Source organism: Epinephelus lanceolatus, chromosome 20 (assembly GCF_041903045.1).
Source record: "Epinephelus lanceolatus isolate andai-2023 chromosome 20, ASM4190304v1, whole genome shotgun sequence".
NCBI classification, from domain to species: domain Eukaryota; kingdom Metazoa; phylum Chordata; class Actinopteri; order Perciformes; family Serranidae; genus Epinephelus; species Epinephelus lanceolatus.
The window spans coordinates 18,564,136-18,589,455 of record NC_135753.1 but is presented as its reverse complement, the minus strand read 5'-3'; the positions used below and the strand labels follow the sequence as shown (position 1 = coordinate 18,589,455).

The 25,320-nt window shown below is 40.6% G+C and overlaps 2 protein-coding genes across 2 annotated transcripts in view; one reads left to right on the top strand and one right to left on the bottom strand.

Moving 5' to 3' along the window:
- The first annotated feature begins 6,299 nt into the window (after positions 1-6,299).
- Positions 6,300-20,368, top strand: rnf32 (ring finger protein 32). Its single transcript, XM_078163023.1, has 7 exons — positions 6,300-6,349; positions 10,752-11,005; positions 11,084-11,226; positions 12,610-12,767; positions 14,795-14,903; positions 19,100-19,267; positions 20,138-20,368. The coding sequence occupies exons 1-7, from the start codon at positions 6,300-6,302 to the stop codon at positions 20,366-20,368; spliced, it is 1,113 nt and encodes a 370-aa protein (XP_078019149.1).
- Positions 20,369-22,011: 1,643 nt separating this feature from the next.
- The window catches only part of lmbr1 (limb development membrane protein 1), a 44,963-nt gene continuing 41,654 nt past the window's right edge, over positions 22,012-25,320 (bottom strand). Inside the window, exon 17 of the mRNA XM_033638239.2 lies at positions 22,012-24,953. Within this exon, the coding sequence (XP_033494130.1) occupies positions 24,868-24,953 (86 nt within the window). The 3' untranslated portion in view covers positions 22,012-24,867. The remainder of the gene's footprint in view (positions 24,954-25,320) is intronic.

Here is a 25,320-nt window from a genome sequence, read left to right as displayed (position 1 = left end):
ATATAAATAATATTTACTATGTGAAAACCAAAAACTAAAACATGTAAATATGAACAGTACAAACCCTTTAAAGTTGCTCACTGAGTTACACACTTTCAAAAAAATTGTTGTTGTCTTGAAGCAGTCTTAAATTGTGTGTGTTGATGGGCTAAATATGGCTCTTCCCACCGTGTTCCCACCCCTCATCACTTAAATATGGACTCATCCGTTGTAGTACATGGAGGGTAGAGGGAGGAGACAGCGGGGTCCTGTGCAGACACGGAAAGTCCCCAATTATGTGGTAATTCTAGAGAGTGGTTGTGATATTTATTCTTATTGCCCAAAGAACTTGGCATTTATGAGACTCACCACAAACACATTCCCCACAGCACAGGCAAACTTCATGCTCTTTGCACCCGTTCAATCAGATGAAATAGCAGCTGGTGCTGATTTATGGAGTTTGGAAGGAAGTCTCCAGCAGCACTGCTTGTTTAATTCAGGTGCTCCTTTTAAAAAAAAATGAAATAAGTTAATTAAGTTTACAGTAGCTTCTCTTTGAGCAGGTTGATGAATGTGTGTGTAATTCTCCACAGCCATGACAAACATTGCTCTGTGTTTCCAGTCCAAGGATAACACTTATTAATGTGTTGATCTTATAATTATAATATAATCAGAAGGTGTGATAATTGATCTGGAAATGACATCAGACAAATTTGATGTCAAGTTGTCAATCAACCATCTTTTATTTAGCAGAATTACTGCCACAGATTGTGCCTGTAACTCCTCTCAAAGGTCAGTCACCTGCACTCTGTGCTTAAAAGGTATGATTTGACTCGACTGGATGTGCATTGTATGTAATCAGCATGGAGTCAAAATGTAAGGATGAAAGGGAATGTGTAGAAGTTGCAGTGCCTCTCAGACGCAGCGGGGGCGGCTGGATTTTCAGTGCTCATGCCTTCACAGGGCACAATTTATGGCCATTATGGTGGTCTATTTCTAGCTATAGTGATGGATTCTGCTCAATTATTGTCCATTATGGAGAAAGATGGCCGCACAACCATGCCAGAAGTTATTGGTTCCCGCTGCAGTGACATTACATTGAAATCATCGCTGCATGTTCAGCTCAGCCAAAAGTAACCCAAACTGAAATTCTGTTACTCTGTGACGGATTAATGCAGTAGTTCTCACCTTTAAGAAAACAGATTTATGTTGTGAAAAAATAATACACAAGTTTGAAGTTATAATTTCCCTCATCATACTTAAAGATATAGCTCTACCCTCAATTCAGTGGCGTGCATACTTAAGACTTCTTTTTTGTTTTTTTTTTAAAAAAAGCTATTGTGATGTGACCCATTAGTTTGTGGAATATATTTTGACAACTCAATTTTGGCATTTCAGCCGTTATCATCTTGGTTTCTTTTGGAGCCAGAGGTGGTCACGTTTGGACGAGACGATGGAGCTGAGGAGGAGCGAGAGGTTGATCTAATGAAGAACCAGAGGACATTGCAGTGGCAGCAACTTATGAAGTTAGCTGTGCTTTATTGCCTATCTTATGCTAAATGGGAACATAATTTACAAAATTAACATCATGCTGTGTTGAAGAAGACTTGAAACTAGCAATTGAGTATTAAATCAAGTGAGTAGAAAAACTACTAGTTTTTCTTGTAGACTTTGTGGACTTCTTTTTGCAACCAGTGAAGTCGGCCTCTACTGGCCATTAGAAAGAATGCAGGCTTAAGACACTTCGGCATTGGCTTCACTTTTGAGACCTGAAGATGACCAAGTCCACAGGAACAATGCCAGGCTTTGAGGCAGTGTGGCACAGTGGCTGTAATATTACAACTTCAGTGTCTGTCATGTGATGCCGTTGGGCCCAAAAATAAATTTTCTCTTAGACTTACATTGTAGGAGTGGCTGTGGCTCAGAGGTAAGCAGGTCGATCCCAAGGCAGTTCAATCCCCAGCTCCTCCAGTCTGCATCTTGAAGTATCCTTGGGCAAACCCCACACAGCTCCCAATGACTGTTCCATCAGTGTGTGAGTGTGTGTGAATGTTTACTGAGTGGCAGGTGGCACTATGTATGGTGGCCTTGGCCACCAATATGTGTACACAAGTGGATAGGTGATTGTGATGTCGTGTAAAAGCACCTTGAGTGGTTGAAAGGCCAGAGAGGCACCATATGAGTGAAGTCCATTTACCATTGTGAAAGAGACATCTGTAGATCAGTGGATATTTTTTTCAGGTATGTCAAGAGTATTGAAGCAACTCATGTTGTTAAAGTTAGCAAGGTACTGCCAGACGAGAAGAGTGCCGGGCTTTAAAGCCAATTTTTGTCATTGCCTAACAGTGTAACTTCAACTTCCAGGCTCCCCATGTGATGCCATTGGGATCCCCATAGATTTTCCCCATAGACTTACTTGGTGAAAGAGATGTCTGTCAATCAGTGGATGAAGTTTTCTGAGCACCACAATCCCAGTGAAATTATTTGTTTCGCTATTGGGATTTGATTCATTTGCTCTGATAACATTTCAGAAGTCTTAAGGAACCATGGGATTAAATTATTTTATCCCCACTCAAGTTAGCGAAGGGCTAAACCAAAAGTTAGCCACTTGGCTAGCAGCAGTAAGCCACTAAGCCTGCAAAATGGGCTACATGATGCCCCGCCTCGAATGCTGTAATTAGCTCTCTTTATACATCCATGGCAATAACCCCTTGCAACCAACTCATGGTGCTAATGTTAGTTTAATGTTTGATAGCTAGGTACCGCCAGGCCCCCAGGAAGAGCACAGGGTTTTGAAGCCAATATGGCATAGTGACCAAACCATGTAACTTCAGCTTCCAGGCCTGCCACATGATGCCATTAGGCCCAAAAAGACTTTTTCCCATTGACTTACTTGGTGAAAGAGATGTCTGTAAATAAGTGGATGAACTTTTTTGAGGGTAACAGCCCCCATAAAATACCATTTCAGAGGTCTAGAAGAGCCACAGGATTTAATCATTTTATCCCCATTCAAGTTAGCGAAGGGCAAATCCAAAAGTTAGCTGGCAGAAGTTAGCCGCTCAGCCTGCAAAGTCTCCAATGGGCCCCACGATGCGGAAACTTTTGGCTTCATGCTCCACTGAGCAGCTTTCATAGTAATGAACAGGATCCCACCTCCAATATTGTATCCAATTTTCTTTATACACCCATGGGTACTGCTGATAAAATCTTTTAGTGACAGTCGTCATTTCAGCCGACTAAATCAATGGTTGCAGACTAGAAATGAAAAGCCAGCTTTTGTCTACCACTGCCTGAAATCAAGGACTCAGCATTTCAGAAACTACCAGGAATTTCAAGCAGTAAATCTGCCATATTATCATTATTAACTGCATTATGTGAAAACCGGAAAGTTGGCTTTCAACTGGAACTCGCTGCTCCTGTGTAATTAGTGTCTGGCCTGTATATGAATTAATATCTTAACTGAAAATGTATCTCATAAGATTTGAGGGTGGTTTTAGGCCATAATGCACAAAATTGCTAATTATCTAACAATTTTCCTTCTCTGGTGCTGACCCATACACTACGCTGTATCTAATAAGTAAACTCTCTATAGCCATTCTCCTGCTTTCAATATGTTTATGTCTGAATAATGATGAAGAATTGGGAAATAGAGGGTGAGTTCCTTTTATTCCTGGCATCGGGACGCTGCAGTGGCTGTCGTCTCGCCAGAGCTCAGGCTGGCAGTCAGCACAAACTGGAGGTAAGTGAGAGGGAGAAGTCCCAGCCAGTTTCACAGCAGGCCTCCACGGGCCTCTGAATGCCACCGTAGCCCCCCAGTGGATATTAATCAAAATGCCCGATCAATAACTTCTCAAGTGCTAATAAGCACTGGCACATTTCGTGATATGTGAGCCCCTTCATCATTTCAACTACCCGGAGATTTATAGGAAATCCATTGTTAGGTCCAAAGTATGAGGTAATGTAGCACTTAGTAAATGAAGTAAAACCAAAAGCCTGGGGTGATTTGTATTTCATTTACAAAGGACATGTCTAATCATTAGGAGCTCCATCTCTCTGAAAAGCAACCAAACGGCTGTAATGATGGCTGTGTTCTTTTATAGCTTACTTACTCAGCAATGACGCAGGAGACAACAGCAAATAGTAAAGCCTCGCCGTCCTCCACTCCTGACTGGTTCACTCCCAGATAGCCATGGGGGACTCCTATCCACCATGGAGTGATTAAAGTCATGTTAAGGAAGCATTATGGGTCAAGTCATAAAATAATTTGATTTCTGTCCCCCTCCACTGTCTCCTATCAAAGTGATTGGTCTCCTGGTCATCTCACTGGCTGACATAATTGTTAATTAACCATTATGGGCTGCCCTCTCTCATCTATATCTCACAGCAATTACTCATTTGACAACAATGCAATATATCACAGTGTATGATGTATGGATGCAGACCTGTTTTATGAGTATGAACCGACTCAGTATCATGGGAGTGTTGTGCATTCACTCAGATGTTTTATTTACCAGAAGTGTGGACTCGGGTCACATGACTTGGACTCAAGTCAGACTCAAGTCACAAATTTGCTCACTTTAGACTTGACTTAACGAATTAAAAAAAGACTTACAACTCAACTCTAACAGTGACGACTCATGACTTCATTCAGACTTGAACCCATTGACCTGAATATACTATACTAATACTGCAACCTGTTCTCACCCCAACTTGCCAAATATTGCCGTCATTGGACCATAACATCAAAATATGATGCCCAAAGTACCCTGCTGCATTCATTTTGGACGTTCACAGACGGCGTCTCAATTGACACTTGTTCCATGCATTGTGTGTTTTAAAAATACATTTTGGTTTTCACAGGAAATGTAGTTTTTGCTCATTTCATGCATATAGTCTTTTTTAGAATAAACTTACTACGTGGGTGAAACACTTTGTTTTTATGTTGATCTCCTTAGGTTAGACAACAAAATCACATAGTCAGGTGTAGAAAAAGAACATCATGGTTTGGCTTACAATAAGTACAGTTCTTAATAATGTGACATATGTTACTACTGTATCATGCTATGCATACTAGCACAGTATGCTGTTATTATAATAACTTTAGTTTCACTCGGGAAACAAACAGTGGGTTCCCGCATGAAAGTTTGATGTTTGCTTGACCCATCCATCTTTCTTGCTCTTAATCCTGTGGTAGTTGCCTTCGCCATCAAAATAGCTGCTGTTCGGTGTGTGTCATACCGCCGTGAAGAGTGTCTTGGTGTGTTGGTGTTTTACGCAAAGATCGCTGACAGAGCAGTGATATTTAACAAATTCAGCTGTGGCCAGAGGCATCAGAAATGGCAGATGCCACGAAAGGTTGCCAATCAGTGGCGTAAAGTAGTTAAGATGGGCCCCAGTGCACGCCATTGTGCACATCTCGTCTTGTCACATAATCAGAGACTTGACATAGGATGACATCAACATACATATTACCCAGCGATCTTCATTGTATATCTGTATATAAGGCAAATAGATGATAGATAGATATAGATGCTATTGACTGCACATTTTTTATTTAATGAGAGTTCTTCTTTGAACACAGGCATATTGTCAAGATGGCAGTCACTCTTAAGGGCTCATTCTCCATTCAATGCATTGCTGGAGGGCCCACTCTCTCCATGCACCCCCAACCCCACCACTGCCTGCACTGTCTATATTTACACCCTTGGTGCCTATACATCAATATCCGATCCCAAAATCACTGACAAAGCGGCGGTATTTGACAAGTTGGGAGTGAGAACGAGCTGGACACCTTTCCCCTTAGCACAAAGAATAAAAAGTATGTTATTTAAATGTATACCACAAACTAATTCATGTCCACTCATTTCCTGAATCAACAAACATTAATGCTCCACTTTGTTTGAACCAGTCCAACAGCATCCAATCAAGTTGCAGCAGAGGACCATGAAGAACAAACATTATCTCACTGAGCAGCAGTTTGAAAAAAAAAAAAAAAAAGAGATACCAAAGATCATTTCATTTATGTACAAAAACTATGTGGTGGTCAACAAAAAATGCATTGAAAATTACGGATGCACAAAGAACGGTAATTACTTACTAATTAACTTAGATTCACTGTATTTCGGACATCACAGCATTTCAGACACTTGACCTTTTGATGTACAGTATTTAAATAAAAAAATCCAGGTCACATACGAAATATATATCAGTGTCATCATTTTCCCCTCATTTTTCCTCTTTTGACCATCCAGGAAGCATCTACTGTATTCATTTGAGAGATATCACAGTGAGTTTCCAATGTGCACCTGTGGCTTATCAACATGGCCGGTGGAGAGGATTTTGAGACTGGAAGCACAATACAGGAGAGCCTGTATTGTCAAAATACTATTTTTTAGGGTGTTTTTTTTTTATTGTGATAACGCTCAATAAGTATAAAGAAATATCTTAAATGGCCATACAGTGTTTGAGGTCGCACATTTTATAAAGTAATTCTACCTTACCCATGACAGATTGCTAAAAAAAAATAGAGAATAACCACTGTGTGTTTTGAAACAAATATAAAGTAGCCTATGCAAGCAAGTGTCCAAAATACAGTGAGTACAGTAAGAGAGCTATTGCTAAACTAACATTACCTCAACAGCTATGTAGCCAAACTCTGCAACAAACTTGTTTTAACAAATAAATATGAATTTTAAAAAGCATCCATGATTTTTGTAAACCCAATATTACTTACTCTGTTGTTAAAATGGCATAACATTTGACAAAGAGTTCATTATGACTTGTTTAGGGCTCAAAAGTCAAAGTTTGACTTGGGACTTGCTTGTGACGTACAAAACAATGACTTGGTCCCACGTCTGTTATTTACTAAAGTATTGATTACTGTCATGTTAGTCTGACATGATGTTTTCCACAGGTGCCTCTTTTGACTTTCTACAGTGATTTAGTTTAACGTCTTGGCAGCTCTTGTCTCAGCGCCGCAGAATGTCTATGAGCACTAAGGAACTGCCTGTTCCTTTTCAACCTGTTGTCGGTACAAATTTGCAAAGCAGTTTCTACACACAGCTTTTTTTCCCCTTCTTTTTTTTTCAACCTTTCGCTTAAGTCATCAGCTCTTTGCACGTCAAGGTGAGTTGTCTTTTCAAAAATACCACAGATCAGGTAAAGAGGTCCAGGGGGAAGAAAGTTAAATAAAAAGCTCTTTAAAATGGTATTCATAAAGAAAAAGACAAACAATGTACTTGTTGAAAATAAAAGCGCACACAGAAATCCATTCTGATGACAGTTGGAAGAATGCAGGCTTTATGGGGGACTTGAGCCCCATCTTTGCCATATCTTTTAAGCATGATTATTTACTTAAAACAACAAACCCAAAGCCCAAAGTCTGGCATTGTGGACGACAGGCCTTTGATTGAGCTCTGAGCTTGAATTCTTAACTAATAAATTGTTCCACGCCTTTGTCTGGGGCATTAACAGCAGTGGTCTGCGTTTTTCTTGCCCTAATCTCAAGAATGCAGCAGCCTCTTGAGAAGCTCAGGGGTTTCCTCCTCTCCCAGAGCCAGGTCTTCACTTTGTTTTCTTAGAGGACTCCCTGGATTGACAGGCCTCACCGTTAGCCCTCTCCTCGGCCATCTGTTTTCACCGATTCTGACTGAACACATCAAAGTCAATCAAGGCTGCAAAGCATTTTAAAAGTCCCACACCCCCGCGCTGTGTGTGAGAAATAAAGCAAACTTTTCATCAGGCTCACAAAAAGAGACGGTTTGGACTGTGTGTTTGTGTGTATGGTTTTCCATGTAAGGGTGACCTGGGAGGGATCCCTTAGCTCACAGCACAGGTATGAGCAGCTTAGCTTTGTTCAGTGCCTGCTCTGACGACAGCTTGGTGAGTCACCTAGACACATAGACTAACCTCCTTTGGTCAGGTTCCAACTATTCACTGACAACTCCCTGACAATAAAATAATCATTAGTGAGACTGAGACACAGCACATAGTTTTCAAAGAGCAAAATTGTCTTCGTATGGTGATAGAAGGGGATAAACCTCGAAAACTTTGTCAATGTAAAACTACCAGCGGTGGTGGAGGACATATTCAGATCCTTTACTTAAATAAAAATAGCAGAACACCTGTGTAAAAAATACTTCATTACAGTTAAAAGGTTGCATCTAACTCACACATCAGAAATAAAAGTGTTTATTATGCAGCAGAATGTTGTTTGATTGTTTGATTATTATCACTGATGGATGAATAAGGTAACAAAATTAAAGATTTATTTATTCTGTTGGTTAATTTAATCAACAACTAATCTTATCAACAATAATATCATATAAACTAATCTACAATCTAAATTATTTATGTGCAAAGTAACTAGCAACTAGCTGTCAGGTAAATGTTGTGAGGTAAAAGGTGCAATATAGCTCTCTGAATAACAGTGGAGTAACAGTATGAAGTAAGTCGTAAACAGTACAAATATCTCAAACTTGTAATTGTAATTAAGTGTTTTTAATGGTTTATTTAGTGGTTCTCAACCTTTTTAATGCCAAGGATCCCTATATTGATACACTTTATGGTGACGGACCTACATATGATAAGATTTCGCCTCAGGGACCTCTATCTGAAAAGATTTTGGTTGTTAGGTATGATTAAGAATTCCAGTTTTTAATTCTTCTAACCGTGAAGTAAGTGTATCCTACAATCAAAATAGCCACTCTTATGACTCTTACTCACATGTTCCTTTAAAGTTCTGTTAATCACATACAAGGCTCTTAATGATCTGGCACCAGAGCTTCTCACACCATACACTCCACCCAGGCCCCTCAGGTCTGCTGGCCTGGGTCTTCTAACTGTTTCAGACGCCAGGTTAAAGACAAAGAGTGATCGAGCCTTTCCAGTTCTTGGTCCTCAGCTTTGGAGCAGCCTCCCACTGAGCATCAGATCAGCCGACTCTGTTCACATCCTTATATCTCGTCTGAAAACTTAATTTTACAGTTTTCCCTTTCCTAACAGTTGATAGACATATCGTGTGTATGGGTGTATGTATTTGCAGCCACAACCTACACTTTTGGACTTTGTGCTCTACAAATAAAGTCGTTATTATTATTATTATAAGGCTTACTTCTATAGTGAATTGAATAATTAAATAAACTATTCCCCATTTTTGGGACCCCCTGGAATTCCTAGGACCCTGGTTAAAAAGGGAGGGAGGCAAAGACAAGGAAAATATTGCAGAAGGAACAGTCACAACGCTCAAGGAACCATACTTTGGTGTCAGTCCTATTGGAGTCAATGGGGCAGGATCTGCAAATCACTCTTATACCCATCATCATGGCTCTGTCCAGCAGATTCTGAGATGCAGCTGCTGGACTGAGCCCTGATCTGTTTGGAGACCAATGACAAGGGAAACAAACATGCATATTTAAATAGAATATGTCAGGTCAACATCATGCAATGTGTGTTTTTGAATTTGGTGAAAGAATTATTCAGTCAAAATTGAAAGAACAAAGATATGATGGGTTTAAGTGTAATTTGCTGTGCCCACCCCATTGACTCCAGTAGAACTGACACCCAAGTCTGGCTCCCCGAACACTGCCACTGTCATCATGACCATTCCTTCTACTTTTTCCTTGGACAAAGAAAGGAATGGAAGTTTGCGGTGTTGATACTCTCTTGTTTTTTCTCTCCTTGCAGATTTTTATTTTCAATATATGAGAAAATTATACAAGATATCCAGTGGCATAAGGTAGCTACGATGGGTCCCAGTGCACCCTAGTTACTGGTTATGAAGCACACACTGAGTTTTAGGCTTATATTTTACCAACAGTGTGTCTTACTCCTGCTTTTATGTTATAACTGCTTGCAGATGTGTTCATCTTGTCAGTCTTGAGTTTTATGCACTTAAACTAGCTACTGTAAATTGAAAAAAACTGATCTGACAGAAACCTGATATTGACATTAACAAGCAGCATAACAACGTGTATCCCCATTCCAATGTTTTGTTTCGTGTAAATTAAATTTAGAAAATTAAAGAAATGAAAGAAAAATATAATCATGTACAGTACTTGAGTAAATGCACTTAGTTACATTCCACAACTATTTGAATATACAGCCAGGTTTCATCTCAGCCAATCAGAGCCAGCGATGATGCTCTGGCATGGAGAGGAGGCGGGCCTTGACTGGTTACCTGGTAACCACTGAAACACTTCACTGATAGGATGGCAATGCGCAAGGTTTGGATTTTAGCTTATTTTCAGCCCATTTTATTAATTCGTTTACGTATTAAAATAAAAACAATGTCGCATACATCGTCAGGGTTTTCTCTTTTACCTATATTTAAGCTTTAGACTTTGTTCGACGTCATATTTGAAACTAAAAATTCGAAGTTGGGTTGTCTGTTTGGCACCTGCTAGCTTAATTAGCAAACACCTGTGTGCACTGAGCTCCACACGGTTCCGCTTACATTGAGAACAACCAACGTACTCTCTAATTTATGAGTAAACTGAGGTTAGACTTACTATCTTTTAGTGAAAGCAGAAGCCAGCTTTTTGTGTCGGTTTTAAAAAGTAATTTCTTTGACACACTCGTTGCTGCATTAGTGAATTATCTTTGGCAATTAGAGCATTTTCCATTTGGCCGTGCGGTGATTTATTCTTCCATTTTGCTATTATTGTGTCTAGACAGTATGGTTCAGGATGCATTTATTTGTATTTATTGCTTATCCTGGTCGGAGATAAATACTAATACTATTTGCTACTGTGCAGCACTTTATGTAAATACAGTGATGAGCTTTTATATCATATTTTACAGGGTCTGGCATCTAAAGCCAGCAACAAGTTGGTGATCACCTCAGTTGCCTTTCAAGATCACATCACACGCAGCCTGCTGCATCCAGATTTCCCACTTTCGGACCCTTTGCTGAGATGCAGAAGAAAAGCACCTAGAAAAAGAGTGGAGGAAAGGACACTGCGGGCACAGGATCACCAAGACGACAGGGAATATGTGCTTGATTCTGCTCCACCTCCTTTAACATTAGGTAAAAGGAACACACATTTTTGGAGAGGCTTTATTTATGTGACTTATGAATATATATATTTTTTTGTGTTTCTTTTAGCTCAGAAGTTGGGTTTGGTGGCCTCCCCTGCAGGGAGACTGACAGAGGACGAATGGACTCAGGTCAAGGCGAGGTCTGTTCAGCAGGGGGACTCAGCTCAGCCCTGTGCAGTATGCAGGGAGGAGTTTCGCCTTCATCCTCAGGTATTCCCCCAACACAGTAGCTACTTTTAATACTCTGTGAGAGACCTCTTTCTTCTTACATGTTTCCAATGTTCTGTCTGTCCTCAGGGAAACCTGTGTTTCCGTATACACACATGGGCACACACACACACACAAAGCCACCCCCAACCACCACCTCCCCCTGCAGTTCCTGTATGTTCTAATCTGTGTAGACAACTGTACAAATTTACCCATACTGCCTTGGAACTCAACTGTGACGTGATGATGTAGCAATCAGTGTGTTACTGTGAGGGTCATTCAGTCTTTTACACCTTTCCGATCCCCTTTTAAGATGCCAATCTCCTCAAGAATGCAGGACTAGAATAGGCGGCCTCACAAAGCACAGTTGCCATAGATGCACGTGTAAATATTAGTTTGACTCAGGGAGGGAAAAAAAAGTTAATTAGAGCCTGCTAACAAGGGAAAGTGACAGGAGGGAATCTTTGTTGATTTGGCATTTTCCTGCAAGCCTTCATATTGTAACAATGCGTTTGTGTGCCGCAGTCTTGTGTTGCATTCACGCATTAATATGACAATTAAAAATGCTTACAGCAGCAGTTGTGTGATGTGATGTCAGATGTGTGGACTGAAATAGTCGCTTCTCTGTCCAGTTTATATCATATTAAAACTGGAAATATTTTACAACAGGACATGATTTAAAAGAAACATGTTCCTCTGCTTTCTATTACTCTTTCATTCCATTTCTATATTGTGTGTGTGTCCATAAACTGTAGCATGTACCCTTAAAGCATTGTGAGAGGTGAAATTTCTCAGTGGTCTAATGGCTTGTCGAGCTCCTGGAAATTGTACACTGCAGGGGGCCCTTTCACTGGTGATGGAGTGTGTTGGTCAGGCCAAAAACAATGGGAAATCAATACGCCTCCCCCCTGCCCTCTAGAGATCTGAGTAAACTGGTTTGTGTGCCAAGCCCCATAGCTGTGGCTGTCTCCTTTCAGGCGATAAAAGAGTCGCTCTCACAGGTAGAAGAGACTATAGTCCAGGTCCCAGCCAGCCCACTGGGGGTCCTGCTGACTCCCTCTATCCTCTCAGCAAATAACACTTAAAGGCAGATACACACATTCACATACGTGCATGAATACACACAGATTTAACATGGCTTAAGGCTCACACACACACACACAGCATGTGCACAGACTGTATACTGTATAAGAGCTTTTTCTAAGCACTTTAAGAAAACCTGAAAACCAATACACATTCAGCAGTGTCCTCTGGGGACATTTCAACCCATATAGTCAGTCAATCTATGAAATCTGTTAACTGCAAGATAGCTTTATATGTTTATTCTTTTTTATTGCATTCATTTCACATATACTAAATCATTTTGTCATTTTTTTTTCTTTTTAGGTGTTGTTGTCTTGCTCTCATGTTTTTCATAGAGCATGTTTGCAAGCCTTTGAGAGGTTTTCTGGGAGGAAGTGCTGCCCAATGTGCAGAAAGGAGCAGTATGAGACACGGGTGATTCACGATGCAGCTCGCCTCTTCAGACACCAGTCTGCCACCAAGTACGTGCTCTAAATTAATTTGGGAAAAAAATACATGAAATACTTTGTGTTTCAATAATTGTATAGAACACCCCTGTTCACACTGAGGCACAAAAAGAATTCATCACACTATCTTATCAAGTGACTTTGGCAAAACAACATCTCTCATCTAGCACCAAAGGAAGAAACACCCCCCAATGCTAAAATTTGTTTTATGCATTAAATATACTCATTACCCCATACTTGAAACAATTCAATGGCTGTAAAATATTTAATAATTGTTTTGTTTGTTTTTTTTTGGCACATTTTCGCATGAGTGAAGTCAATCTGCTTTACGTTAAATAGAACCAAGGTATTTTTCAAGGCCTGTGTCCTCATAGCATTTTTTTTTCTCAGCGCCAACGTCTTTTGTCAGTTGTTCCCAATGAGGAAAGAGTACATGCGGCCACATGCGGTTGCCTAGAAAAAAAAGTGCTGTACCCAGCGTCTTTTTTCAGAGCGCTCCGCCTTTTTTGTGTGCTTGCTCCAAGCGCTTCTAGTTGAAAGTCTCTCTTTTTAGATAGGTGCTAGTGATGTCACTGTCACTTCTTTAGCTAGGTTACCGTCTACAGTCACATAAGTGACAGAAAAGCTCATTTTTGGGAGCAGATCGGCCGGGAAACACTGGATGTTGTTCATGAGTGTTGTGCTTTTATCACCATTCACTTAGTAAACTTAATGTTGACTGTGTAGTCAACCCTCTGTAATGTAGCATCAAGTTAGCTACCTAGCTTATGTTAGTGTCAAGATATTGTTGTCATAGAAACATACCCATGCAGAGCATGTCATTAAAAAAAGCGCTGGGATGAAGTGCTCCATAGCACCCTGCCACCACTTTTCTGCTGTAGAAAAACACTATGTGGACACAGACCATAAGTGACTAATGGAGACAACTGTTTTTGCAATTGGTCCAGTATTGAGAAAGACTGCAGCGGCGAAACAGGCTGCAATGTAATCCCTGCGGGCAATTGTGCACCGTCAATTTATGTCCATTAAAAGTACTTTTTTGCCACTGACAGGCTCAGATTGTTACTAGAAGTGTCTGGCATCATTATGGAAAGAACCCGACAGCGAAATGAAATGTTTTTCCTGACTCATCACTTGTCTGCTCATTATTGTGACCATGTCTCGTACAAGGATATGTCCCGTTCTGAAATCTCATGACTTGTTGCAGAATAAACATCGAAGGAAACGTTAGTAAGAGTTGGACAGAGGAGTGCTGGGAAGAGTTTCTTGTGTTGGAGTACAGAAAGCCTAGCTTAGTGTTATCTAAAAGATTTTCTTCATCATGACTAAATATATTTAGCAGATTTTGACAATGTGGAAAGGTCTGCAGGATTTCAGAACAAGATTTCTCCTTGAGCAAGACTTGGTTGCACACACGAACAAAGAGGGAAAGGTAAGGAAAAACGTTTAATTTCTCTGCAGGGTCTTTTACATAATGTTGTCAGACTCATATAAAAAGAGTATGAGCCTGTCAGTGGCAAAAACAGTCACTTTCAGTACCCATAAATTGAAGATGCACGATTGCCCATAGGGGTTACATAGCAGCCTGTTTTACTGCTGCAGCTACAGTGGTCTCTGGACCAGTGGTACTGGACCAATTTCAAAAATTGTCATCTCCATTAGTCACTTAGACACAAAAACATGGGAAATAGAGTACAGGTTAGAAAATACCAAAGTTTCCTTTAAACACTGGAGGCATGATCAAATTGACTGGATCATAGTTGCACATGCAAAAAATTTCTATTTATAAAATGTATGTTGCTTGTACCCAAGCTATCTATGTACTGTAGATGGCAATCTACATTGGGATACACTGAGTCACACTTGCTGTTGTAGCTTGGTTTAGGTTTTACATGTGACAAATAACGTCATTTTATTTTCAAGGAATTGATTGGCACTACCAAGAAGCTCATAGCTTCACATAAAAATAGCAATCAATACATTTTTGAGACAGTTTTGAGTGACTTTTTGAATATGTTTTGTGTGTTCATGCATGTGCGTAGGATTCAAGCATGCTGGCGAGGCTATGCTGCTCGAAAAAGATACAGAAAATTGAGAAAATCCATTTGCCCAAAGGACAAACAACTACGACGGAAATTCTTTGAAGCGAAGGTGAGTTTGGACGTCAAATCTGCAGTCATCACATCAAGGTCTTATAGATTAATCATGCTTATTTGGATCACACTTAACATACCACATAAGGTCACACTGCCCATCATCTGTCTCCTCAAGTCTCTGTTTTTTTTTTCTACTGTGACGTTTTGAGACTGTTTAGTTGGTCAAACAAAGCCTGTGACGAACATCACATCTCGAGAGTTGAGACATGGGTTTCAGGGACTCACTGACCCCACTGCTAACCTAAATACACACGCACGCACGCACGCACACACCTTCACCTGCTCTCACCCTCTCAAGTTCCTTTGATGCTTTGTGAATCATACACTGTTTGTCCACTAATTTGGAGAGAGTTTTGTGTTTTAGTCAAACATTCTGGACATTCCAGGGTCAACACAAAAGCCTTATGTCTCCTGTTTGGGGTTCTGGTATTCCTTCATCTACCTATATATGTCTGGTGTGTGTGTGTGTGTGTGTGTGTGTGTGTGTGTGTAGCAGGGTACTGGGTTAGATGAGAATGGGTGAAGAGGTGAGGTTGACCAGGGCGCTTGGATTCCTGATGCAGGTTGTCATTTCAAGCTTTGTTCACTAGTCCCATTTCAAAGCTATAAATCATGCAGTGACTGGACTTGATGGAGGGATTATTTAAAGGTGGTCTAGAGAGCAGCCAGTGGAAGGGGTCGTTTGACTCCGAGGCTGTGTTGCCTTCATGGTGGCTCACAGGAAAAGGGAACATTGCCACCTAGTGAACCTCCCCCAACTGAGGCCTTGGATGACCAAAGACGAGACCGGTCACCATTTCTTTCAACCAAACACCACTTATTCAGGGATGCAGGAAATTCCTTGTACAAATTCATCTAATAACCCTGCTTAGAAATAGTCATAGCTTCAACAGATGCACTCTATGTCCAATGTCTTTAAGAACAGGCCCTGTTTATTTCCACGTGGAGTGTTGTAATCACGCAGAGTGCTCCTGCGCTTCAAAGAGGCTGATTAAGCACAAGTGACAAATGTGTGAGGGCCACACTCATAATGTGTTGCAAGGGTCGGAGTGTCCTACCCATCCCCCTGTCAGTCTCTGTCATCTCGCCTATAAACCATGCCTTAACATGTCACGTAAACAAAGACTCTGCATTTACCGAACCGATTAACTCTGTTCTCACACATTAGGCCATGTCCGGGTCCACATGGAGTCATAGACGCTGTCAGACACTTTACATTCAAGTTGTGTGATTCAGTGGTTGTGGGTGGTCATGAGATTGTCTCATATCTTTTGTCACACTGAGGATGATCTTCAAGAGCCGTGAGCTGCGCAACACAGCGCTGACAGGTCTGATTGACTTGATTTTCAAGGGGAAGACTTATTTGCTTAGCTGACTGTAATGCAAACAGGCGTGTTAGTGCTGGGCTGGAACCTGTGCGAGACGGAAAAACCTATTCTTTCAGTTTTACTTGTGATAGCAGGAGGCCATAAAGCATCTTTGTACCACGAAGCCACAGGTGTTCCTTGGAAAGAAAAAAAAAAAACTCCCACATATCGGGTCAATTTCAGAAATGTTATCAGCTGATCCTGATGCCCAGCTTTCAATTTTTACTCACCTCTGAGGTCCGACCTTGAGTCAACACATTAAGGGGGACACTACCGACATCTAGATGGATTGCTGTGAGATAACACCTCTGCGCTCCACCTCCTCTTCCCTCTCTGTGTCCTCTCCTGTCCGCATCTCCTGTAGAGCAAGGCAAAGTTCACCACAGGCTGTACTGTTTGCCTTGATTGTCGAAAAGTCAGCCCGGCTCATAAAAGCCTTCGTCCTAGTGGTCAGCAGTTGTTTAATTAGTGATAAAAGCCTTGCTGTAAAGCAATTCTAATGTCACTATGACGGGCTAAAGGATGGGGTTTGTTGTTGTATGTGTGTGTAGGTGTGTCACAGACAGAGAGAACAAGTGCGTGTATGCAAACAGGTGCTGAGGCTAATGCTACTGGAGTAACATGGTGCAGTTTGTTTTCCCAGATGTAGTGTAGAGCTGCATTTGTTTGTTGACAAATTATTGGCAGCTGTTTTGATAACTTAAGTAATTTTTTACACAAAAATGCCAGACATTGCCGAATTACAACTTCTCAACTGTGACGTTTAGAAATGTTTCAATACCATCTTTGCCTTCCTATAATACTGACTCTGTCACCTGAACCTGCACATTGAACAGCTGTTGACTACTGACCCTGAAACTAAAGCTTTGCATGCTGTACATGCTACCTTATCATGGGTGGGACGTTCCTATCCAAATATTGCCAATACTGCTGACATCTTGCTAATGGCTAACATTAAACTATCATATCAATTATTTTCGCTGCTCTAAGACAGTAGTTGCCAGTGCCTGGCGTTTTAAAGCAAAGAAGAATTGGTTTCTGTGAAAACTGCCTTTTTATCCAGGTGTGCACTACTTTTAACAATGGCACTCGGTCTGCATACTTTCATCAACGAAATATTAATCGTCTTCGCCCATCACTTACACTACGGAGTGCTGCTATCCTTGTTTATTCTTCGTTTACATCCCGTATTGATTATTGCAATTCTGCCCTGTCTGAAAACACACCTTTTCAAGCTGGCATATTCGGTCTAATTTAATGGAGACACACATATGGTGACCTGCACTGATGATGACTTTATGATCATTTTGTACCTAATATTTATAATTAAGATTTTTGCTAGTCATTTTATTAAGTTTTATTGTATAGTACGGAATTTTTTGATTTTATGATCTATGGATACATTGCTGCTTGTTTTTTTGAACTGTTTTAACTATACTTCAGGCTTCAGACAAAACAATCAATTTGAAGACGTTACCTTGAGCTTTAGGAAATTCTTGTGTTAATTTGTCACTTTTTTTTGATAATTTGTAGACCAGTCAATCAATTGATTAACTGAAAATCAGCAGATAAATTTATTGGTTGGAGCCCTACATTATTGTTTAGTAATATGTAACATGAATCACATCCAGTAATTGAACCAGTGAAAATGTTTAACAAAGCAATTCTTATCACAAGGATCACTTGCTTGGTTGGTTTTTCCAGAACTTTCACCCACATCTCATGGTCTCCCATCAGTGGATGCAGTTTGCTCAGTTGTCATGGAGATGGTTTGAAGATGTTGATGCCTACATTACATGCAGACATTTATGTTAATTGGTCAGTTGCATAGTGCTGTTGGAACTTATGTATATATAAATAGCCCATTCTTTGACTACTGAATATGTTTCTGATTAAAAAAAAAATGCATATGCAGGCATTAATTGTTGCCTAGCAACAGCTGCTGTAAATGGTAGAAGACAGATGAGTTCTGGGAGGACAGACAATAGAAAGAAGTCTTTAAAATCGGTCAGTCTGAGAGTGAAAGAGGTGACATGGTGCTTCAATAAATGGAGATACTTCATTTAAAACACATCTTAGAAACTGTGCTGACTGAGGTTATGAATCCAACTCCTCAATACAAACACCTCTCATAAAAATATGACCTGACAACAAAAATATATTGTCTTTAAAATGTCTAAGGTGTTTAGGGGATAAAGCTGTTTTTTTCCTTAACATAAATGTCTAAATGTTGTTTTAAAGCCTTCTTCACTCTGCCAGGGAGAACATTATGGTGGAGACTACTCTTGAAGTCGTCAAATTTAAATATCCTAGGTCATAAGAAGACACCCTGTGTAATGTATACTCTCACCAGTTTGCCAAAATGCCCAAATTCCCAGAAAAATGGCCTTAATGGTAGCTATGGAAAAGACAGAAACACTCTTAGATGTAAGTTATGTCCAGGTAAGAAACACCTGCCCACTCCCAAAATATAGGACCCTGTCTGCTGGATAAAGTGGTCCGGAAATATGGCAGTAATTCATAGTGTACAAGACAGAGGAGAGGACATGTTTATGTCAGTGTAGAAGACGGAAAAGGTGTCAGAGATTTGTGTGTTTCCACGTTTCCCAGCACCGTCTTCCTCTTTTTACTGGTTTCCATTAATTCTCCATGTTAGTGGGAGACGTGACTGTATTGATCTGGCTGTTTAACAACTGCACCCTGTCAGCGTGCCTCAGCCATTACAATACACACAAACAATTAGCCTTCGCCGAAAACACGACTCTATTGTGTATCTGAATGAAACATGCCTCCTTTGTGCCACTAAAATGGTTTTTCTAATTAGTTGCAGGAGTTGAATGACAGCTTTGTCCGATACTGTCACACCGACACGGAGGCTTTTCTGAGTGATATCAACCGCTCCCTGTCATCAAGCAGACGAGTGTTCCAGCAGCTGGAGAGAAAACACGTCTCCGAGCCTCAGGAGAGCGACTGGGACCGAATACAGAGCCAGGTCAGGAACGAGACACGCTGTGCTGAACACAGGAGCCACTTCTATCATTAAACAAGGCCCGTAAAAATATCTAATCCCAGTCTTCTTCTCCCAGCCTTGCCTTTCCCTTGACATGTTAACGCTTGCATGGGGACGACAGCATCACAGCTGCAGTATAGAAAGTACACCTCTCCAGAGGTGATCATTCACTTTATCAAATGAATGGCAGTGGGTAGACTAATAATCCTCTGTGTTTACAAAAAACATGAGCCAGTCTGATAATGCACGGCAGGCTTTTCATCGCCTCGACTGCTGTGGAGGAATTGAAAAGACATTAAGATTTGCTGTTCCATAAGGCTCCATTGTTAGCTTTCATTGCAGCCAGTACCATTTTCCATAGAGGGGGCGGGGTGTGTGCAAAGAAGATGTCTGTTTTTTTTTTCTTCTTTATCTGGTGTGAAAAGGTTGAGCACAAGGCAGGAGTGGCTCAGCCTTGACATGGAGTAGCAAACAGTGAATGTGCTTTCAACACATGCCTTGCACCTTTTCCACGGGTGCAAACTCTATAAAGCGGAGTGCAGCTCGTTATGAAACATTTAACGGCTGGGCACGTTAACCCCTAAATACAGGAAGCTGTCTCTGGTTAATCATTGAAGCTGTGCGTGTGTTGCTTTGTTTTTATAAGGATCACTGATAAACATGTTGTCACTTCGTGTGTGATCAAACCTGTCAGGTAGTCGACAACAGACTTTAGTTGAGAATTTTTTAAAATGACGTAGCAGTGACAGGGATAAAGTCACTGTCATTACAGCCTTATCAATTGCAAAAATTATACACAAAATTACATAACATAGAGAAGTCAGAGAACTTCTATTGTTTCTGACTCAACAGGTTATCCACAGAGGCGTCTGGGACTGCCCCATCTGCCTGACTGCATTGTGCAGCCCGAGCCTCCCAACAGAAGCAGGCACATCCAGCCATCAACAACGTAGATGCACCATGCTTCTGTCCTGTTCCCATGTCTTCCATCAGTGCTGTCTAGAGGCCTTTGAGTCCTTTTCTATAGAGAGCAGACCCTCCTGTCCCCTATGCAGATCTGTCTACCACAAAAAACTCATCTAACCAGGTACACATTTACACAAGACAGCATTTTACATCATCTCATGATGTAATATTTGTAACTTGATGAAAGGAATAGTTCCATGTAAACATGACAGTTTTTGGTTTATCAGGAGTGACAGGCTGTAACTATTTCTTGGCAAACAGCAGCCAATTGCAGTAGCTTCTGCAGTCATGTCAGTGTGAGGTTGGCAGGCAACCTTCAGATAGATAGATAGATAGATAGATAGATAGATAGCTTATTGTCCATCTCAGTGGCTTCTCTCAAAAATCAAAGGTACACACAGACACACGACACAACACATATATGTTTGTGTGCTGGTTAAAGGAGTACTTTACCCACAAAATGACCATTAGGATATCTTTTACTCAATTTGTGAAGAATACTTATACTTACTAATACTTACTATACTTTTCTTACATGCCACAAGGGTAGACGAAGAATCAGAGAACTGTGTAATTCTTGATGAACTGAAGTCATAGGGGGACCTCAGGCTGTGACGATAACTGCATCACTGCAATACCAGGGTCACGTCATCACGTTTTTTTTTTTATTTTACTTTTTTTCTTGGTGCCATTACAATAAACCCATTAAAAAATACACTACTTTGGCTCTGGTGCAGCCCCTCTGTCTGCGGTCATGACTCTCTGGCCACGCTCAATGTCCCGCCAACATCACTGACTGGTTAGACATCACAAGTATTAGCCTATCAACAGTGAAGGCTGCTGTGCAACAGTAAACAGGCAGAATTAGACCTGTATGTTGAACGCAAGACAGCAGATATTACTGGTGGTAAACCGCAAATCCGTGATGATGCGTTACTTTTTCACCATGGTAAGAAAAACTCTCTACTGTCACAGCCCTAGGGTGGCCATGTTTAACAACAGCAAAACTATATCAAAACATCTGTTTACAAACTCCTGCAGTATAATCAAGTCTCATTTATCCAGTCAGATACTCAGTACCTCCCAAATGCATGCATTTTCACTAAATCCTAACTATTTAAAATACTAATGCATAAACAGTCTCACGCACAGATAAGGAGTGCGCCTGGGCAACTCAATGAAATGTACGGGCATAGTTCAAATGCACGTATTTGCCCATGTGCACCGCTTGTATTTAGTAATGTTTTAAAAAGTAAAGTTTTAGCTAAATAGCATGCATTTGGGAAGTACTGAGCATTGTAACTGGATAAATGAGACATGGGTTAAACTGCGGGGGTTGTATGAGAGTTTGTGAACGGCCTGCCTTTAATTAATGAAGACTCTGCCATTTTTGGATTCTTCGTTTACCATGTAAGCATTCCAGAAAAACATTACTTTACGAATTCAATATAACACTGGGTGAGTATTTGATATACAAATAATAATTTTGTGGGAGAGGTATTCCTTTAAACAGCACACAAACAATAATGGGGAAAGAACAGTTTGTGAGTTTACAGAGGCACATGCTGTAATACACATTTTTGGGATTTTTAATTTTAATTATTTTTTCATTTTGGACAGTACCAGGTTAGCTTTTCCCCAGTTTCCAGTCTTTGCTTAGCTACCCTAAATGGGTCCTGGGTCTAGCTCCTGGTGCACAGACAGGAGACTGTATTAATTCTCTCATGTTCCAGGGTTTCACAATGACGAAGGAAAACATGTTCACAAAGCATTTTTCTACTTTTATTTGCAAACACACAAACATCAAAAAAATAACGAAACATACATTTAGCAAACTGAGAAATTGTAAAAAAATACATTCACAAAACATGTACCAAAATTTACATGCAGAGACCAACTGACATACAGACATTACAGAAAAAAAGCTGCTTCTCTTACAGTACAGGCCAACTCTCAACTTCTGAACCCCCCCCACAACACAGAGATGTACTGTAAAGGCAACCAGAAAAGCTTGCTTGAATAGTAAATTACCCTCTCAGTTCTTAACTCAGAAGTTACTGCGAGGAGTGATTGTGATGTTTAATTGTGGGAGTGACACTTCCCTGCTAAGTAACACACAGCCGAGTGTAACCAGTCTGCAGCTGAGTGGATGTGTGCACAACTAGGATGGAGCTGGAAAATAAAATCTACCTCAGGCCATTTTCATTAATGTAGTTCATCCAAATCAAGTCATACATTTCTTTTTACTTTTAATAACTCATCCAACAGTTAAAATGATCTTTTGCCAATTTACAGTAACATCCTTTTTGCTTTGCTTTAACACATTGAGCCATATTGATTTTTCAAAATCATCAGCATGGTCCTTTCGACAATAAAATAGCTTTAGACGTGTACTTAACAAATTAAATTGCACACAACATACCAAACATATTTACCAAATGTTTCTGCCAGTTTATAATTTGGGTAAAACTGTGCTCTTGAAACAACATTTTTCAAAATCAGAAACATGGTCTTGCTTTGGATGGTAAGAGCTGTACAGATCACCTCTTACAAAACATTCTTGGGTCCGATTTGCTTATTTGAGAAGGTGGCTTCAGCGTGAGTTTCGTGATTGAGAGTTACATTTCCTTTAAATCCAGTCTTTGTAACATAGCAACAACCAATGGCAGACAGCTTTGATGTAAAACATTTCCTGTCCTGCGAAACAAACGTTTCAAATGCATATATAAATTAAAATTTCCTCAGTTCCATTTCTTTTGTCATCATGTCACTTTAGTCATCATAAAAACACATGATAATTATATCGCCATAAAAACATCATTACATCACTCAGCCCTATCCTAGCAAGTGCTCAAGTTTTATGGGTTATGAATGAGTCTCAAAATGGAGCCTCTGACTAGATATGAGCTTCGGTGACAACATTCATGGCAGAAAGCAAGGTGTTCGATATATCCAGCTGGCTTTAGACTAGGAACTCGGTGGCGTACAGGGGATCACAGTGGAACTGTCTAGAGACAAACAACGTACATGTACACATATGTACATGTACATAAACGACACAGAACAAGAAACAACCTTAACATCAAGCCTGCGAGACGCTCGTCGTATAAGGCATTTAAGGTGGTTCTGGAGACAAAGAACATCACAGTTCAGAAGATTATGCAGCAATACAACTACATGTAAATGGGGCCTGAGTCACCAAGTCTTTCTACCGGCTGCAAAGTTGCACTCATGCATTCTGTATGTGAAGACCGTTACAGGTTTGCATTCGATTTAGGTGTTATTAAAAAAAAAGTACAACAAAATACAGATTGCTTAGTGAGTCAGACCCTCGGTGGGCTCAACGAGAGCCCAAATATTTACATCCAAATAATGCAAAAGAGGTATGAAACACAACATAATATGTACATGTAAATACAACATTTACAAAAACAACTGACAATTTTTTTCTGTGCCCTGTGAATTTAAATTCTTAATTTTTTTTGGGATGAGCAAAAATGTGATGACATTTTCTTACCATGTGCATAATAAAATTTCAGGAAATACAACCACAGAGTCAGCTCCAAATACACTAAAGCATTCTGCTCTTTGGAACCGAAGTAGACACAACTCCCATTAAGTTTCCCATTTGTAGAGTAGCTCAAGTCTAATCTAGAGCACCTAAAAAAATGTTCTTACCCTACTTCATACAAACTAATGACATCATCGATAAAGTTAAAGCGCACTTGAGTAAAGCCAAATAAAAAAGACAATTGACAGCACGGGTGCTAAAATCTGAGGCCCATCAGGGAAGACAGTGCCGATGCATATAATGTGAGTTGTATTGATGCCGTGCAGGTTTATGTACTGGCTGTGATGAGTGAATAACTGACTTCTTTCATGCTTCACAAAGCACATTTTCTTGTTTTCACATTTTGAGCTTAAACAAATAAAAAAATGATACCTTATCATGCCTGTATCAGTTCACATATCAATCAAAGACCACTCATTAGAGACCACAAACTGCAAATGCTCTGTGTATCACTGACACCGATTACCGTGGACATATCGACATTAAAAAAATGAGTCTAAAGGAATTGTGGTGGTCTATTTATTATACTGAGTAAAGAGGAGGAGCAGGGTGATGGAAAAGAACCCTTTGCCTCTTAGTTAGATGTAAGACTTAGAAAAAACACATAGTTAAACCTGCTATACCCTCTTGATTTTGTCTAGTGCAGTGGTAAAGAGATTGTAGAAGAAAAACAGGTAGGGATGCTGGGGGGTTGGGGAGTGCCCCTGAAGCAAGAGATGGGTGGTTTAAAGTCACAGTCGCGGTTGAGGTCAACATCAAGGTCACTGCAGTGATGCCAGTCTATTTCACTCCTCAGTCTCATCCCTGGCTCTGTCCCAGCTTCCATCCGAGACGCAGAGGATGGAATGTCACGAAGCTAAATTGCTCTCTCAGCCTCCATTTGCGGCATCCGTCAGACACTGCCTGGGTTTATTAAGTTCCTTCCAATCCCTTTCACCTTTCAGCAGTCAGGCAGTACTGTCGAAATCTCCCTTTGGCTGTGCTAAGGTGTGTGTGTGTCTATGTGTGTGTACGTGTGTGTCTGTGTGTTGATCTATCATCCCTTTCACAGAGTTTTCTGATGCCCGTTGGCCGAGAGCTTCCCAGATTCAGGGTCCGTGGGGCTGTTTGACAGTTGCAATTTATCCAGACCTGGGCAGCGGGAGATAAGGGAAAGAAATCTCATTAAAAAGCCTCAGACTTTCACTTAGACAGAGGTATTGATGTGCTTTTTTCCCCCTCAGTGCCTCTGTCTGACATTTTCTAACCCTATCCCACCCTGTGTATCAAACATCCAGGGCCTGTCACCACAAGCCTTTGAGACTAGCCCCATCCTCTGTCACATGTCAGTCCCGCAGCACACTGGATCTCGCTGCAATTTCTTCCATTTTGTCACTCCAGGTTGTGCTGTCTGAGAGAAATAAACACTATCTCCCTCCAAAGCCACAGAGTAGGTTGGTGCTGTCAGTGTTTCAGACCAAATCTTTGTGGATGCAAAATTGGGATGAAATTGAGAAGT